The following is a 14,739-nucleotide window of genomic DNA, read 5'->3' as shown; positions in this document are numbered from 1 at the left end:
ATAATTAAGGTGACTGCTGTCCTCAGTGAAAAAATTAGCAAAGAGCGATGTAGAAAAATATGAATTTATTTTAAACCGTCCATATTATTTCACAAGGAATTTCTCACAAAAAAGAAAAATTATCCGATAACATAATTCAGATTGAAAATGTGTTTTATCATTTAGTGTCTTCTAGGTCATATATGAAGTCCTCGGGCAGCTTCTCATCAGGAATTTTGCTTAGCTGCTCATCGTAGGAGCGCAGAGTCCACAGTTTGTCCAGTTCGTACTCTTCTCTAGTTTCTGGAAGCATGAAGTGAACAACTATATTGCCTGAGGGGAACAAAAAAAAAAAAACATGTGAAATTTATACTTGCAAGTGTGACCTTCAAAATAAATAAAGTGAATACGATACATACCAAAGTCAATACACATCCAGTTGTCTGCAGTCTTTCCTTCGAGCTTAACATGAGCATCGTGATCTTTCTTCATGAATTTGTACTAAAAGATGTAGTGGGGATTGTTGAGAGAAAAAACTGCTGAGAGGTGTCAGAAGTAAATTGATAAATTGCAGGTCACTTACTACTTTAATGGCATAAAGTGCCATTGCGCGTAGGTGTCTCGGTGATACGCCGCTGACAACGATGAAGTACTCGGTGTATTTGATGTGCTCGGGTACTTTAATCACGCAGATGTCAGCGGCGTTTTCTTGACGTAGGAGAGCCACAAGCACGTCCAGGTTGAACGTCTCAGGGGGCCCTGCAGATTAGAACACTCATCAAAATATTTATGAACAGGGAAACAAATTACTTTGTAAAAAAAATACAACTGCAAGGTCAGACACAAGCAACATGTACTTGACACTTGCTGTACTGGTAATGCACAAGTGAATGAAAGCTTAAGGACGCTAAGAAGTACATACTTAAAGACTGTAGTTATGCAACCTAGTGGAGAATGACTGATTTCATCAATATTGCAAGACATTGACATATAAGTCATCATATAAAACATCTTGCACCTTATTTAAATATTGCACAAAAAATCTGAACTGCAATTAGGTCATAATTGTATTTTTCCAAACTCCAATGTTTGATACAATTAATGGCATGACTATTTCAAAATGCTAAATTGAACTTAAGGAATAACTCAGACCAGAATTATGAAAGATCTACTTATCCCCGGTTCTCTACATATTGCGATTTATGAAAATATGGGAAATTAGGAAACTGACACCATCTAAATTGAAGCCACTTTAATGTGAATACTGTAATTACTTTTTCAACGCTACTTCAATTCCATAAATCTTTGCAATGAAGGAAATTAGCATCTTTCAAAACGCCGAACGGGATGAAATTACACCCCTCGGTGGCTATAATGAAATCAAATGGAAGGTTTTAACTCACTTTGGCTCGGGTGACGCTTGTCATTAGAGTCGCCATCCATCTCGAGTGATTCATCCCGAATAACGTCAGACCTCGTCAGTAAATCACGATGGCCGGAGTCCATTTCCGAAAAGCATCTTTTCTTGTTCAAGTGGTGCGTATGCGAAGAGCATGTGGTTAAACATGTCAAATGTCGACGAATGTAACGGCGATGACAAGGAACTTTAGCGACCAAACACTGCCTTGTAAAGACACTACTCTGCTCTATTAATAATTTACTTGCACATACAAGTGGGTTAATGCACTTAAAAATATTCATTGTTTGATATTAGTACGACGCGACGCCAACAACCTTCTACTTTCTACAGGATAAACACGGAAGTACAATACGTGCTTGGAATTTGATTGGTTCGCAAGTCTTCTTCGTGTGCTGTGATACACCGTGCAGCTGTACATAGCGCCCCCTATCAACTTCAACCGAATCGTGCTGCAGGTGTTTTATGGACGATGAATTGTTACAATAAAAAAATAATAATAAAAAACTAAAAATACATATAACGCAAGGGAAGTTTAATTAAAAAAAAAAAGTTTGTTTCACTTCTGAAGTCTAAACACGGGGTGACGTTGAAATGTAACAAATGGAAACCAGATTTTCTGGTCATGCTGGCTATTACAGAAACGGTTACAAAAAAACGTGCTGGAATTAGATAAGCGGGAACAAAGTGCGTCACAGTGTCAAGAGGGAAAAAGCAAACGCATTTATAAACAATAATTATTGTTTATTTCTGTGCAGAATTCCTGCAATGAAATAAAAACTATGTATTTAAAAAATCCAGAAGAAGCCTTAATGTGCAGTATTGAATACCTTGAGTATTCAGACAAGCTGATACTAACACCACCTGAGATATTTTAGATATTTCTAGTGTATCAGCATTACATTTTAAAATTGAAATACAGCATGTAAACATAAGGTTATTATGGCTATGCAGCAATGTACTTTTGGTACATTTTGTTCCCTTTCTCTGTAAATAAAATAGTTTTAGCGCTAACTTTTCAACAAAGTCATGAGTCCATTCGGACATTCAGTCTCAAGCCCACAGGAATATGGTCTGTCAAGCCAGCCAATTGGGTAATAAATGATACCTCTTCCACTTCCTAAAAGAAGAGGAGAAAAACATTAATTTTATACATCAACACATCATATAAAAGGATCATTAATAGTGTTTACATACGGTTTGGCAGTGCTTGGATAAGGACTTTTCCCGAAATAGGATATAATCAATCCTCCGTCCAATCCACGGCTGGTCAGTTTCAGGGTAAACCAATGGCGAGCCAGCGGCGGGAACGGGAGGGCAGATGTAACGCTTTCTCAGCATGTCATTCTCCAACGTTCTGCATACGGACATAAAATTTATTTTTTTGCCATTATTTCATTTCTGTTGATATTCAGATGATTTCCACGTTTTACTTTTGCAGGTTTTCTGGGCTGTTTACAGCATCGTCATACAACGTTGGCTGCTCGAGCAAAGTTCCTGTAATGCAGAAACGACCATTTATATTATTTTATCATCAAACGGCACATCACGTGTTTTGGCCAAACGTACGCACCAATGACCCAGGGCTTCTCTTTCCCCGGCCCTGCTCTGCAAGGGTCTTTGTATTCCTCAAAGAGACTGTGATTTTGTTCCAAGGTGTCATCTAGACAGACGAGAGAGAACAAGGTTGATATTAAAGTGGATAAATTGGGGGCAAATGGCACTGGCGGGAGAGTAAAACACACCCGGTGAGCAGTTGTCAAAGTTGAAGTCTCCACAGAGCACATCAAAAACCACTTCTTCATCCGGCTGCCTATTGGCTGCTTGGAAATCACCAATCCACTTGGTGACCATGTTCAGCTGCTCACAGCGGATCGCTCCTTCACCTTATTCAAAAAGTCAGTCATGTTTACCTTTCAATCTTCTCAAACTAGGAGATGTTTCTTTACCTTCTGGTGCATGAAGATGGATACAGTTGAAATAACCAACCAGTTTCGTCTGCTTCTGATTTTTCCCGAGGAACACCTGGAAATAAAACAATTCATTTTTGATTTGTGGGCCTGATGGAGTCGTTAAAACAAAAAAAAGAAAATAAGCACCTTAGTGGAAAGAAGGCCCTTGGCAGCCAGCGCGTCTTCACCTTTACTGTTGGGAAAGCAGTGGTACTCGGCGTCCACGACGGGGAATCGGCTGGCCAAGAAGAGGCCGCTGTTGAAGAACTTAAAAGAGGAACAGCTACACGGGGGTTGGCAGGCGTACCCCCCGATGTCGTAGAGTATATGCGCAAACAAAGGACTCAGCGCATGGGTGAGTTTCTGCGCGGCCCTCTTATCAAACACTTCTTCTAAACAAAGAATGTCCACATGGGCGGGAAACATGGTGGACACTTCCCATGGCACGTCGCCCAGCTGGCCGAGTCCCTGAGAGAGCAAACGCCGATTCTGCCGGTTGGAGTTCTGGTTGGAGTTGTGCTGGATGATTTCGGAGGGTTCTATTGTGTCATCACAGGGGACGTAAACCACATCGCTGTTGAGATTTGGGATTGAAGCCTGTCTGTCTGTCGCGCCGTACATCAAGGCGCTCGACGTGGGGAGTATACTGTTGGAAGGGCTAAGAGCACCGCAGCTGCTGGGAGAGTCGATAACGATACGGATATTGGGTCGGCCCACGCCCCGAGCGATACACTCGCCGATAGCCGCGGCTCTTTTCTGGGTGTGTCCCAGATTGTTAAAGCGAGCCAGACTGTCAGGTAAGAGACACAAGTTGGCCGAGGCGAAGACGAACGACCCCTTTCCCTCAAGTTCCAAGCCTGTGTGCGTCTCACTTTGGAGCGACGCTGACTCTCGGTGGTAGCAAAAGGGTCTGCGGCACGCCTGCAGCGGGGCCCACAGTAGGAAGCCCAGCAAGGCCACGGGAGCAGTCACCACAAAGAGGACGAAGAACACGATGGAGCCGAAGACAACCTTGAGGGGGTAGAGGTAGCACGTGTCTTCTCGTCTCCGCTCGAGGGTGGTCAGCTTGCACACGGCGATGAGGCGGTCGAGGAACCAGAAACATGGCAGGATCAACACCCATCCCACCGCGTGGGTGACTGAAGCACACCGGTTAGAGAATGGGGATGTCTGCAGGGCCATGGTGCAAAGCTCACCAGACTAAATTTAGGTGTCGCCGCATCTCTCCACTGAACACTAAAGAGAAGGAAAAAAAGTTACGTTATGACACTGCCTTACAATAGAATGTGGTTTTACAAGATGAGCGATGCTGCCCAACAATATTTCACTAGTTATTATTTTGCTATGTTGCATTTCCGAATGCAGGATTCAAACTCCACACAGAAAAGCTGAACTGCTGGATTATTAATTTGAATTTCAAACTGTGAGGCAAACGTGCTAACCAAGATAAGACAAAAAAGGTGGGCGCCAAGAGACATACATTACAAAATTACTCATGCATCTATTGACATTAAAATTAATTTAGTAACATACTATATTGTGCATCATAAAAAGCGTGCCAGGAAAAGATAACGTCTTACTTTACCAGCAATACAACGCCTGTAATGTATTTTAAATGAGTCAGCTGAATTCAGGGCGGGCGGAACATTCAAACAACCAGGAAGTTGAATATTGACAGTCATCGGTTCAAACTAGCTTTCACTCATGTTGCTGTCGTTTTATTTTCTGTATCACATTTTGCTTTATGACTGACGATTCAAACTTTTCTTTCGTGCTCGTTTTACTTCCGACTCAACATTTCTTCCTCCTTCAGGTGTGTACTCCAGTCATCGCTCCTGTTTAGGTATGCTAAGCTAACATAGTTGTAAACACAAAAACAAAATACACTATTAGATGTCGCGGGTTCTGTCGTATGATGTACGAGGACGTGTTCAAGTTTTCCGACATAATCCCGATATAATGTGCGAATGTATGAAATTTATGCAATGATGGTTAGCCTTGAAGGCTAATTTAAGACATTCCTACCTTTCGGCAAGAAAACTAGGGCGGACCGTTTCGACAGTACGACATGTTGGAGTAAATCTACGCATTAGTGTAACATTTCAAGTCTTGTATTAGTGTATTAAATAATAAACTTGACGTTTTAAGAAAAAGAAAGGAGTGATTTAATGAAGTGATCCAAATCAGATACTTACCACGTAGTCCCTCATTATGGACCGAGTTTGCCGATCCGTAATGACGTCACACGGGTGGTTTAAACCCATGTCACGTGATCTCACCTGTGGCCACGTGATGAACATACCTGACCCAGGCACGGTCGATACTTGAGCGACGCAGAAATTCAGTTTTTGTAGGTGGCAAAGTTATGTGGCTTGACATTTGCTCTGTTTAAGGCAAAATAAAGGCTTGTTTTTGTTTCACGTTTGTCACTAAAAGCGTTGACAAATTGTGATAAGAAATGAATTGAGGTCAAAGTACAAGCTGTAATCTGAACCGCATCATAGTTCAAACAAAGATTTTCAGGAACACTGCATTAGTGAGTTTGAACATTTATAGTTTACATCTTCATCTTTTTATCCGGTTTTAAGAGCACACACATTTGGAAAAACGTGCAAATATGAGCAATTAGTCAAATATATGACAACTTTTTGCACTAACTGTGATGTACTTAAAGGTTTAATGAGGAAAAATATTACAATCTACATAAACTTTCAGAAGAGTGTCAGCACTGATTAACATTTCGATTTTTATAAAAGACAAGGTGAAAAAAAGATAATTTACCACTATGATTTGCAACAAAAAAAAGTGACAAGAAGATCTCACTTCAACAACACAATCAGCAAAAATGTTCTCCCACTTTCTGTCGCTCAGTTGCCCCTGGCCCTTCCCACAATTGTGAGAATGTAGAGAAAGATATTGATGACGTCCATATACAGATTGAGTGCGGCAAATACGTATTCTTCAGGATGCAGGGACAGCTTCTTGTTGCCAAGTAGTAGCTGGGTGTCCACTGCCAAAAACTGGAACAAAAGAAAGAACTCAAGACATGACATTAAATGAACCTACTCATAAGAAATTTCAAAGTGGATGACTTACACAGGTGAAAAGCAAGGCTCCCAGTCCAGCATAGAATAAGTGCAGGACCTTATTCTGCATGATGATGCATAGCAGGCCGAAGAGGATAAGGACAACCAAGCAGACGAACATCACACCATAACAGGAAGTGAAGTCATACTTGGTCTGTGGAGGGATGACAAGCATGGCATTTAGAAGTCACGCTGCTCCTCAAACTTGTTGCGCTGCATGTGTCAAATAGAAACCTGGAGAGAGAAGATGACCACTGTGAAGCAGACCACCGCTGTGATGCCCAATGCTATGACCACTACGTCGGTTTCATGAAAGCTGGCAATCATTCCCACCATATACGAAAGGCTCAGGGTCAGGATGGACTGAAAACAAGACAATTATTGATAGTGAGAACTATTAAAAAAAAACTGAAATAAATTAATTGCACAAATGCACACAAACTTTACATAATTTGAATTGTAGAATTTGGTTTAAACCAAAAAAATACATATATAGAACAAACCAGGAAAGTAAAATATTGCTTACTAATGCAATCAGGTTCCATGGATGCTTCCTGCGGAGATCTCCAAAGCAGCCGATGGCGCACACGCTCGCGAAGAATATGATGTAAGCCACGATGTATGGCCAGAAGTTCTCTCTTGCGTACAATTTGATTTGGGCTACAAAGGTGAAAACCATCACGAAGGTGAACGTAACTGTCAATTGAGCAGTTAGCACCAAGAACACCTGCAGGGTGAAAGCAACAACATATTTTTTAGTTATACGAAGTACATTAATTGCGCTCATTCAGGTTTGTGCCTTGACCACAGGGGGGCAGTATAATACAATCATAAAGACACAAACAAAAGACGACTCTCACATCTAAGCAACCCAGTAAGCTGCAGTAATATTATTTGTGGGTTTTTTTTGCACAGGTTAAAGAATATACAGCATTATTGTCGGATTATATTTTGCAACATGTACTTTGGCTCCATTAAGAATGGATGACATTGTATTAGGCCACTGTACTGCCAATTTAATAATTTCTTTCACTGTAATATTTTTCATCATTTCTCATCGTACCTTCCGAATGAAAGCTCTTCTTATGGTTTTATTATCCAGTCCGAAACTTATGTCTTCATTCTCATCAAATGATGGCGGGTCCTCCACACTGTGGTAAGCATCACCTGAAGGGTCAGCTACCAACAAGAAAGTATAAATAATAATTAATGTACAGTAAGAAATATAAAAAGGGGGGTGTGGTCACACACGGTTGCTTACCGCATATATCGTCGTGAAAGCCGTAGGAAGGTGGCGAATACGGCGAGGATGTTTTGTTGCTCATCCCGAAAGCTCCAGGTACACCAGGCCCAAAAGCAGCCGGTGGAGGTAGAGGGACACCGCCGGGTGAGCCCACGAAACTGTTCGGGCCTGACGTGGTATCAGCATAGGACGGCGGCGGTAGCGGGACACCGCCGGGAGAGTCCACGAATATGTTCGGGCCTGACGTGGTATCTTCATACGACGGCGGCGCTAATTCATTTTCCAGCCGAGTGTATGCAGTTTTATCCGTGGCCATTTTAAAATGCAGCTAATTGTAGAGTAGACGTTCCGTTTGTATGTTTACGAATTACACAAGGACGACAAAAAACAAGTGCGCTCGGCTGGAAAGTGTCAGTGACACAGTACGTGACGTCACTGTCACGTGATTTCGTCATTTCCGGGTCGCGTAATTATTTCATCATCCGATCGTTTTTGTGTCACTACAATAACGCGTATTATTTCTAAAATAATTGAAATACTATAAATAGCCTCCTGTTGCGGTAAAATAACTCATATTTCCTCATTGGGCACAGTCTTGAGCACTTTTATTTTTCTTCATACAAAATATTACATGAATTCAAAGCCTATTAGAAAAAATAGAACAGAAAAATTAACATTTGGTGGTAATTTCCCTTTATTTCACATACAACAAATTTCCAGATGTACTCTTTTTTTAATGCATTGTAAAATGCAAGGCAAAATACCTTTGCACTTTACATTCAGTGTCAAGATGACATCAGATGTTTCAAGTTCATAAGATTCCTATCAAAGTGGTCAAGTATAGATATTAAAAAAAAGGCAACATTAAATAGTCTATAAGACAAACATTATAAATCCACAAAAGTTATTGCTACTGTTCCACTCTTCTTTTGTTCTTTATACAAACTGCAGGCTTTAAACATTCACAGCATGCTCTTCATGAACGTTGCAGTGGACCTAACTAAAAAGCAAACACAAAAATAGACTGTTTATTATTGTAAGCTTCCATAATAAATACATAAATAGCATAATTTAAAAGGCACATTCGGAAAGAAAATTTAAGATTCACATTCAAACACCTTTTTTTGCTGAGCTTGCTTGATGTGCAATTCATGAGTGAGGGAACTCAGTGCCCACCTCCCCATCTTGATAATTGAAATTAAATTTCTAGTTAAACCTAAAAATGCACTCCAAATTTCAGAGGTGAACTCAATTTGACCTTTTCGAAAAACAGATGTCGCAGAAGTCCCGCAGTGCAATGTTTCAATACTTTTTGCACAACCTGCTGCTCTAACAAACTGAATGGCGAAATTCACAACGGGTGCTTGATGCATGACAATTTCGAGTTTTCCAGCCTGACTCATTTGCAAGCTGCTAACAAAACTAACACTTAGCTCAATGCCCTGTTGAGAACCCATTTGCAGCCTCACAATGATGAAGTACTGCTGATCATGTATTGTTGATTCAAGTCAAATTAAGGTCCTCCGGTAAGATTGTAGTACATTTGTGGTTCATTTTAAAATTTCACCCAGAAGCCCAATATCCCTAAGTTTTTTTTTGTTTTTTTTTTAATCTACATACTTAAGGGGAAACGGTCTGCATAGATTCAGCTGATACAAATCCTGAAAAATGCACCACGAGTGATTCGCTCATATTTCTATACACGTTTTGGTATATAGTAGTGTTGGGGAAGACACTTTATCATAAGACATGAATGCGCTAGGAAACACTTACAGAATATATATATGTACAAAAACTAATCATGAGGTTCAGTTAGTCTGCTTTAGTTAATCTTTTTTTTTGTCGATGTATAAATATTAAATAATGAAAAAAGAAAATACTGATCTAATTTGAATAAAACACAGCATATGTTTGCACGTCCTGTGATTTTCTTCACTTTTTCAAGTTAAAAGCTTGTGCGGATGACCCTCAATGTACAGTAACATAACCCCAGTCAGGGGGTGATGACTTTTCAACTACGTCATTTTCTTTTCACTGCATGCGATCCGTCTGCAGCTGCTGAGGCTGGTACTGGCTGAAGGCGGCGGCGGCGGCCGCAGCCCCCGGGGTGGCGGCGGCGGCGAGCGGCTGCTGGAGCGTGTAGCCGTAGCCGGCTGTGGTCATGTAGCCCGTCGGGGCCGGGGAGGCCGCGTACGGATACTGCTCATAGGCGGCGGCAGCTGCAGCGGCAGCGGTGGCAGCTGCGGCCGAATACTGAGCATAAGCGGCTCCAGTGTAGTCGAGGTATGGCGATGTGGCTGCGGCGGCGGCAGCTGTCGCCGTGGCACTTGAGGGTTGGACATGAGGGATCACCATACTGGGCTGGACAAAGGCCTGAGGGTAGACATAGTGAGCCGGGATCCTGTGGGACAAAAAGGCAATGATGTCAAAGGTAAGCGGCAACGGGCCATCCTGCAGGCGCCACAAATACGTCAATCCAAGTCCTCAAAAAACACAGCAAGTCCATTCATTAACAACTGGGGGGGAAAAATCCCTACCGAGATAAGAAAAGTTAAGAAAGCAGCAAAAAACCACAAGCGCAATAAAAGCACCTGAATCTTAAAACGTCAACCCGGCGCCGCAACCCGGCCACAAAATGCGAGCCGACCGCACGACACTACGTCAAGGAATGAAGTGGACATGATCGTGCCCACACGGCAACAGCACACGTACAGGCATGCCCAAACATGTTAGGATCCTTCAACACAAACAAAAACAATCAACTGCAAACAAGTCCACTTCACTGATTGGGAAACTGAAGAGGGGCGAGGCTACCTTCTGGAGAGTTGCAACAGTTTGAACAATTGAGAGGTCTAAGCCCTTCCAAAACCTTAAAATGTACTATTAACACTTTTTGAACACAACATACCATCATTTTTCGGACTATAAGGTCCTGTTTTGGGAAATTTCCATATACTGTGTACGGCACAATGGGAAACAAACCAGCACAGCAAATAAGTCGAACTATATTCGACTTCAATTTGACATCCATACAATTTTAAAATAAAGGATTTTAAATGCGCCTTACAGTCCAAAAAATGTAATCAGATGCACCAAAAATGCAAAAATAAAAAGTATTAAAATAATCTCATCATGGAATTAAAAAAAAACTAGAAAACGTTTGTTTGATACATTAACCCTTAAAAGAGCCCTCTTACATTACAACTTATTTGAACTTTACTTTTTTCCCTTTCTTTTATTATCTTATCTATAAATAACCTGAACCATCTGTGCAATTTATAAATGAAATCCTTAAGTATCACATACTATGTCAAAGGTTCCCCGCATTTATTTTTGGTCAACTTTGTAAAAACTTGTGTGCGTTCCACTTTACTCAAGTGATAGAAGTGGAGCAAGTCACTCAGAAAAATATATGGAAGAGCAGGTGTGAAGGGGTTATATCTGTCCCTCTTGTGGACATACAAGAGACCCCCCCCCCCCCAAACACACACACACACACACAAATGTACACATGCCAAGTTGATTGACAAGGGAGGCTGGAGACAAGGCTATTTTTGCCGCCCTTGTCATGTCCAAAGGACATGCTGATCTCTTTTCGTGGCGGGGCACTCGTTAAATGAGGCGACTCGGCCATCTCTCATCTCATGGCTTACACAAAATATCAAATTGGCAAATAATCATCTGGCTATTCTTAGTTTTGACAAACAACCGTTACATTTATATGCGGGGAAAAAAATGGCGGTTGTTTTTCTGTATTTTGTGGATGTTTTGTTTTTTTTACATTCATGCCATTGCCACAAAGTTCACTTTCCTAGTTGAAGGTTAGAAAATAAGAAATGTCTCTTCTTTTACAGTATTCGTCAAAAGTTTGGAAACAACATTATGTAGAAATTTTAATGGAATTATTTGATCAACACAAAAAAGTTAACAAAAACAGAATAGTTTATAATTTAGATTCTTCAAAGTAAGGCGCCTTTTGCCCAGAGGGTTTTGTTGGCTTTGATTGTAGTTTAGTTATTATATTCAGAATTATTTTTTTTTATATTGGTTTTGTTATCCTACTGCTGATGAGAAAATGATTTTGCCCGTCAGTTTTCACAAACGTAGCCCTTGACCGTGACCTTGTTTTAATCGGACTGCTTTCACAAAGAAGCCTGTCCTTGCTTTGATGCATATTTTACAGTTATTCCAGTCAAGTGGGCAGCTAAATAAAGGTGCTTTGTAAGTCGCCAGGACACATGGATAATCTGCAGCATGGGACCAAAAGGCTTCCACCTGTTGTCCACAGCTGAGCAGCGAAGCCTATGCCATGCATTATTAACAGCGCCGCTCCTTGTTTTTTTTCCATCCGAATTTGAGAGGCCGCGGAGATCGTCGTAGCAGACAGCTGCTGCCCGTGAGGCGCGTACAGATCTCGTGTCTGCAGCCCGTAACATTTGTCTATTGACCCAGAGGTCTCCAGTTGGCGGAGTTATTTTCTGCTCGGCATTGTGGGTGTACAACCCGACTCAAAGCAATGGGTTAATTGAAAGGAAACCAAACTCCTGCATGCAGGCCAAGTGTTTGTTTTGTTGCAGAGAATCCGAAAATTGTTTCCTTTTGTGTCCGTTCACAACAAAACATGAACGTCTTAATGTTAACTTTAAGAAAAAACTGAAAGGAGGCAGAATAAACAGCAGGCTACACTCAGCACAAAGAATTAAAAATTCAACACCGCGTTCGCGGAGTTACACCGTCCTAGCAAAACTCAAATCGTGAACAAAAATAAACTCCCCAGCCCCAAATAGAAATGAGCACACAAGTTAAGCTGAACACCACATCATACTGAAAAACAAGGCACACACCAATCTATGTGCTATGAAAACCAACCAAAAAAAAAATAAAAACACCAAAAATTAAAAAATAAAAGACACCCATGCATCTAGTCACCATTTTCAGCTCGTTTGTGTATGTTTACAGGTAACACTTTAGCGCTCTGCCCAATAGTAGACTCAGCTATTCCTCAAATCATCATCTGCTATTTTAACCGTTACCGAGCCTGTCAGATCAGAGAGAGACACAAACATGAAGTCAATCCGGCAGTTGGCTAAAGAAGAGGAAGGGGGGGTGGGGTGAGGGACACATGTTCAATTCCGTCACAGTGATTGCCGAGAGGAGCACTCATCATCTCTCGTATGTCCTCATTCAGCAAGGTTTAAACAGGTGATAGTCAATAAAAAATGTCATGATAAAGTGACAATCCTGTTTTTGTTTTCGGGAGGGGGGGGGGGGCATAGATTGTGCAACATACCCATAAGGCCTTTGGATGAATGCTGGGTGGATCTGAGGCATGCCAAATGCAAAGCCTAGAAAAGGCAGAAAAAGTTAAATGTGAGCGCTGGAGTCTATAAACACTATAAATATGAAATAAAATAAATAAATAAAAATGACAACACAATAAGGAAAATGGGGAAAATTCCCTTTGAGTGATATTTTTATCATATTAATAATTTGTAGAATTTGTTTTCTTCACTGGAAAAATAATGCTTAAAAAAAAAGCACAGTAATTTCAAATATTTTAGTGTTTTTTTTTTTTTACACTGCCACTTGCAAAAACTCGATATTATTATTTTTTGTTGACATTTCCTGTTTTGTAGCTTTACGATGATATTGAGTGAGTATCCAAATAAATAGCCGTCCTGGAGTGAACAATGAACACCTCTCACCTGGCTGTATGACCCTGGGCTTGGCTCCAAGGTAGGCCAAGTTCACATTGGCCTTTCTGCCATCTATAATGGGGTTGGGGTCTTTGCAGGCTCGATCAGCAGAAGCCCGGTCTGCCATGGTCACCTGTAGGAAGACAATGAATGAGACTTTAATACAATAACATGCATTTCTATAAAAAATGATTTAACCAGTGGAGCCCAAAACTTAAGGATGGTAGCTAATAAATGGGTCTCTTTAAATTTCTCAAAATGGTCTAACTTTTTTCAATCTCCACAGACGATTCGATGGGAAAAAAAAACAAGATATGGAAACAATTTTGTGTGCAGATATTTTTTTTCTTTGTGCTGACAACATACATGGCCTATTCTAACAATTTTTTTTTTTTTTTTGCAAAAACATAATAAATAAAAGTATGTTTTGGAATTTACGAGTTGTGCTGTCAGTAGGCCTAATGCAGAGAATTTTTGAAGTTTGGTTTTACTCATGCTAGAAACTGGTCTCAATACAGTATTTTCCAGAGCTGCAACTAACAGATTAAAAAATATATATTTGTATTTATTTTTACTTAAGAGTAACTTTGCCACTTTTGCTTGTATACATGGTGCTCCCATTAACTTGACTCATGGACACATGTCAACATGTCATAGTCATATTGGCAGCAACAGAGCACGTGCTAAAGTAACGTTACAAAACGCCAACTTTTTTTTTTTTTTTTAAACACTTACAAATCCATAACCTCTGGACTTCCCCGTCTGTCGGTCTGTGATGACCACAGCCTCTTCAATGTCCCCGAAGACCTCGAAGTACTTCCTGAGACTGGAGTCGGTGGTGTGGTAAGGGAGACCTCCCACGAAGATCTTAGTGAAGGTGGTGTCTTTCTGAGCCGAATGCATATCTTATGGAGTTAATTGAGTTAGAGAAGTTACAAAATAAACTGGATGGGGAAAAAAGGCACTTAGGAGCTAAGAAAAACGTCTGAGTTGAGGAAGAGTGTGTGGAGAGTGTGGCTTAGACAGGACAAGTCCTCCTGTCGCTAGCGAGGAGGAGGAGGAGGAGGAAGAGGACACCTGTTAGTTTGTTGCCCACTTGTCAGAATATTCGACACGTCGAAATAACTCCACCCAAGAAGCGAGCATCACGCAACAAGTGCCCCACCGCTAGAAGTGCCCCACCGAAGTGCGAAAAAGTGCCCCAAAAAAATGAACGTAAAATGTACTCTTGTTTATTACATTGTGTGGTTTTGTAGCGTTGTATTGAGGTGATACTTGTGTGCTGAGCGCCCCCTGTTGGTTGGAGGTGGTAGAGGCGTTTTCCTCCTCTGGATAGGAGCACTGAAAAGTGGGTTTAAGTGTGTTT

At 41.0% G+C, this 14,739-nt stretch overlaps 4 protein-coding genes across 4 annotated transcripts; all 4 read right to left on the bottom strand.

Annotated features, from left to right (window-relative positions):
• Window positions 1-50: 50 nt before the first annotated feature.
• Window positions 51-1,862, bottom strand: malsu1 (mitochondrial assembly of ribosomal large subunit 1). Its single transcript, XM_049729924.2, has 4 exons — window positions 1,383-1,862; window positions 563-738; window positions 399-480; window positions 51-312 (listed from the first exon to the last, which is right to left on the bottom strand). Exons 1-4 carry the CDS (start codon window positions 1,678-1,680, stop codon window positions 158-160), a joined length of 711 nt encoding a protein of 236 aa, XP_049585881.1. The 5' UTR covers window positions 1,681-1,862; the 3' UTR covers window positions 51-157.
• A 257-nt stretch (window positions 1,863-2,119) lies between these two features.
• smpd5 (sphingomyelin phosphodiesterase 5) lies at window positions 2,120-5,671 on the bottom strand. The gene is made up of 8 exons (XM_049729922.1): window positions 5,544-5,671; window positions 3,496-4,584; window positions 3,346-3,421; window positions 3,142-3,282; window positions 2,970-3,059; window positions 2,830-2,893; window positions 2,594-2,753; window positions 2,120-2,516 (listed from the first exon to the last, which is right to left on the bottom strand). Exons 2-8 carry the CDS (start codon window positions 4,528-4,530, stop codon window positions 2,424-2,426), a joined length of 1,659 nt encoding a protein of 552 aa, XP_049585879.1. The 5' UTR covers window positions 4,531-4,584; window positions 5,544-5,671; the 3' UTR covers window positions 2,120-2,423.
• A 335-nt stretch (window positions 5,672-6,006) lies between these two features.
• On the bottom strand, window positions 6,007-8,121 carry grinab (glutamate receptor, ionotropic, N-methyl D-aspartate-associated protein 1b (glutamate binding)). The gene is made up of 6 exons (XM_049729923.1): window positions 7,696-8,121; window positions 7,498-7,613; window positions 6,961-7,161; window positions 6,669-6,797; window positions 6,445-6,588; window positions 6,007-6,368 (listed from the first exon to the last, which is right to left on the bottom strand). Exons 1-6 carry the CDS (start codon window positions 7,991-7,993, stop codon window positions 6,216-6,218), a joined length of 1,041 nt encoding a protein of 346 aa, XP_049585880.1. The 5' UTR covers window positions 7,994-8,121; the 3' UTR covers window positions 6,007-6,215.
• Window positions 8,122-8,353: 232 nt separating this feature from the next.
• On the bottom strand, window positions 8,354-14,668 carry rbm24b (RNA binding motif protein 24b). The gene is made up of 4 exons (XM_049730167.2): window positions 14,109-14,668; window positions 13,383-13,506; window positions 12,968-13,022; window positions 8,354-10,078 (listed from the first exon to the last, which is right to left on the bottom strand). Exons 1-4 carry the CDS (start codon window positions 14,274-14,276, stop codon window positions 9,709-9,711), a joined length of 717 nt encoding a protein of 238 aa, XP_049586124.1. The 5' UTR covers window positions 14,277-14,668; the 3' UTR covers window positions 8,354-9,708.
• Between the last annotated feature and the right edge of the window lie 71 nt (window positions 14,669-14,739).

Source organism: Syngnathus scovelli, chromosome 9 (assembly GCF_024217435.2).
Source record: "Syngnathus scovelli strain Florida chromosome 9, RoL_Ssco_1.2, whole genome shotgun sequence".
In the NCBI taxonomy this organism is placed as follows: Eukaryota; Metazoa; Chordata; class Actinopteri; order Syngnathiformes; family Syngnathidae; genus Syngnathus; species Syngnathus scovelli.
This window is presented reverse-complemented; position numbering and strand designations above follow the sequence as displayed.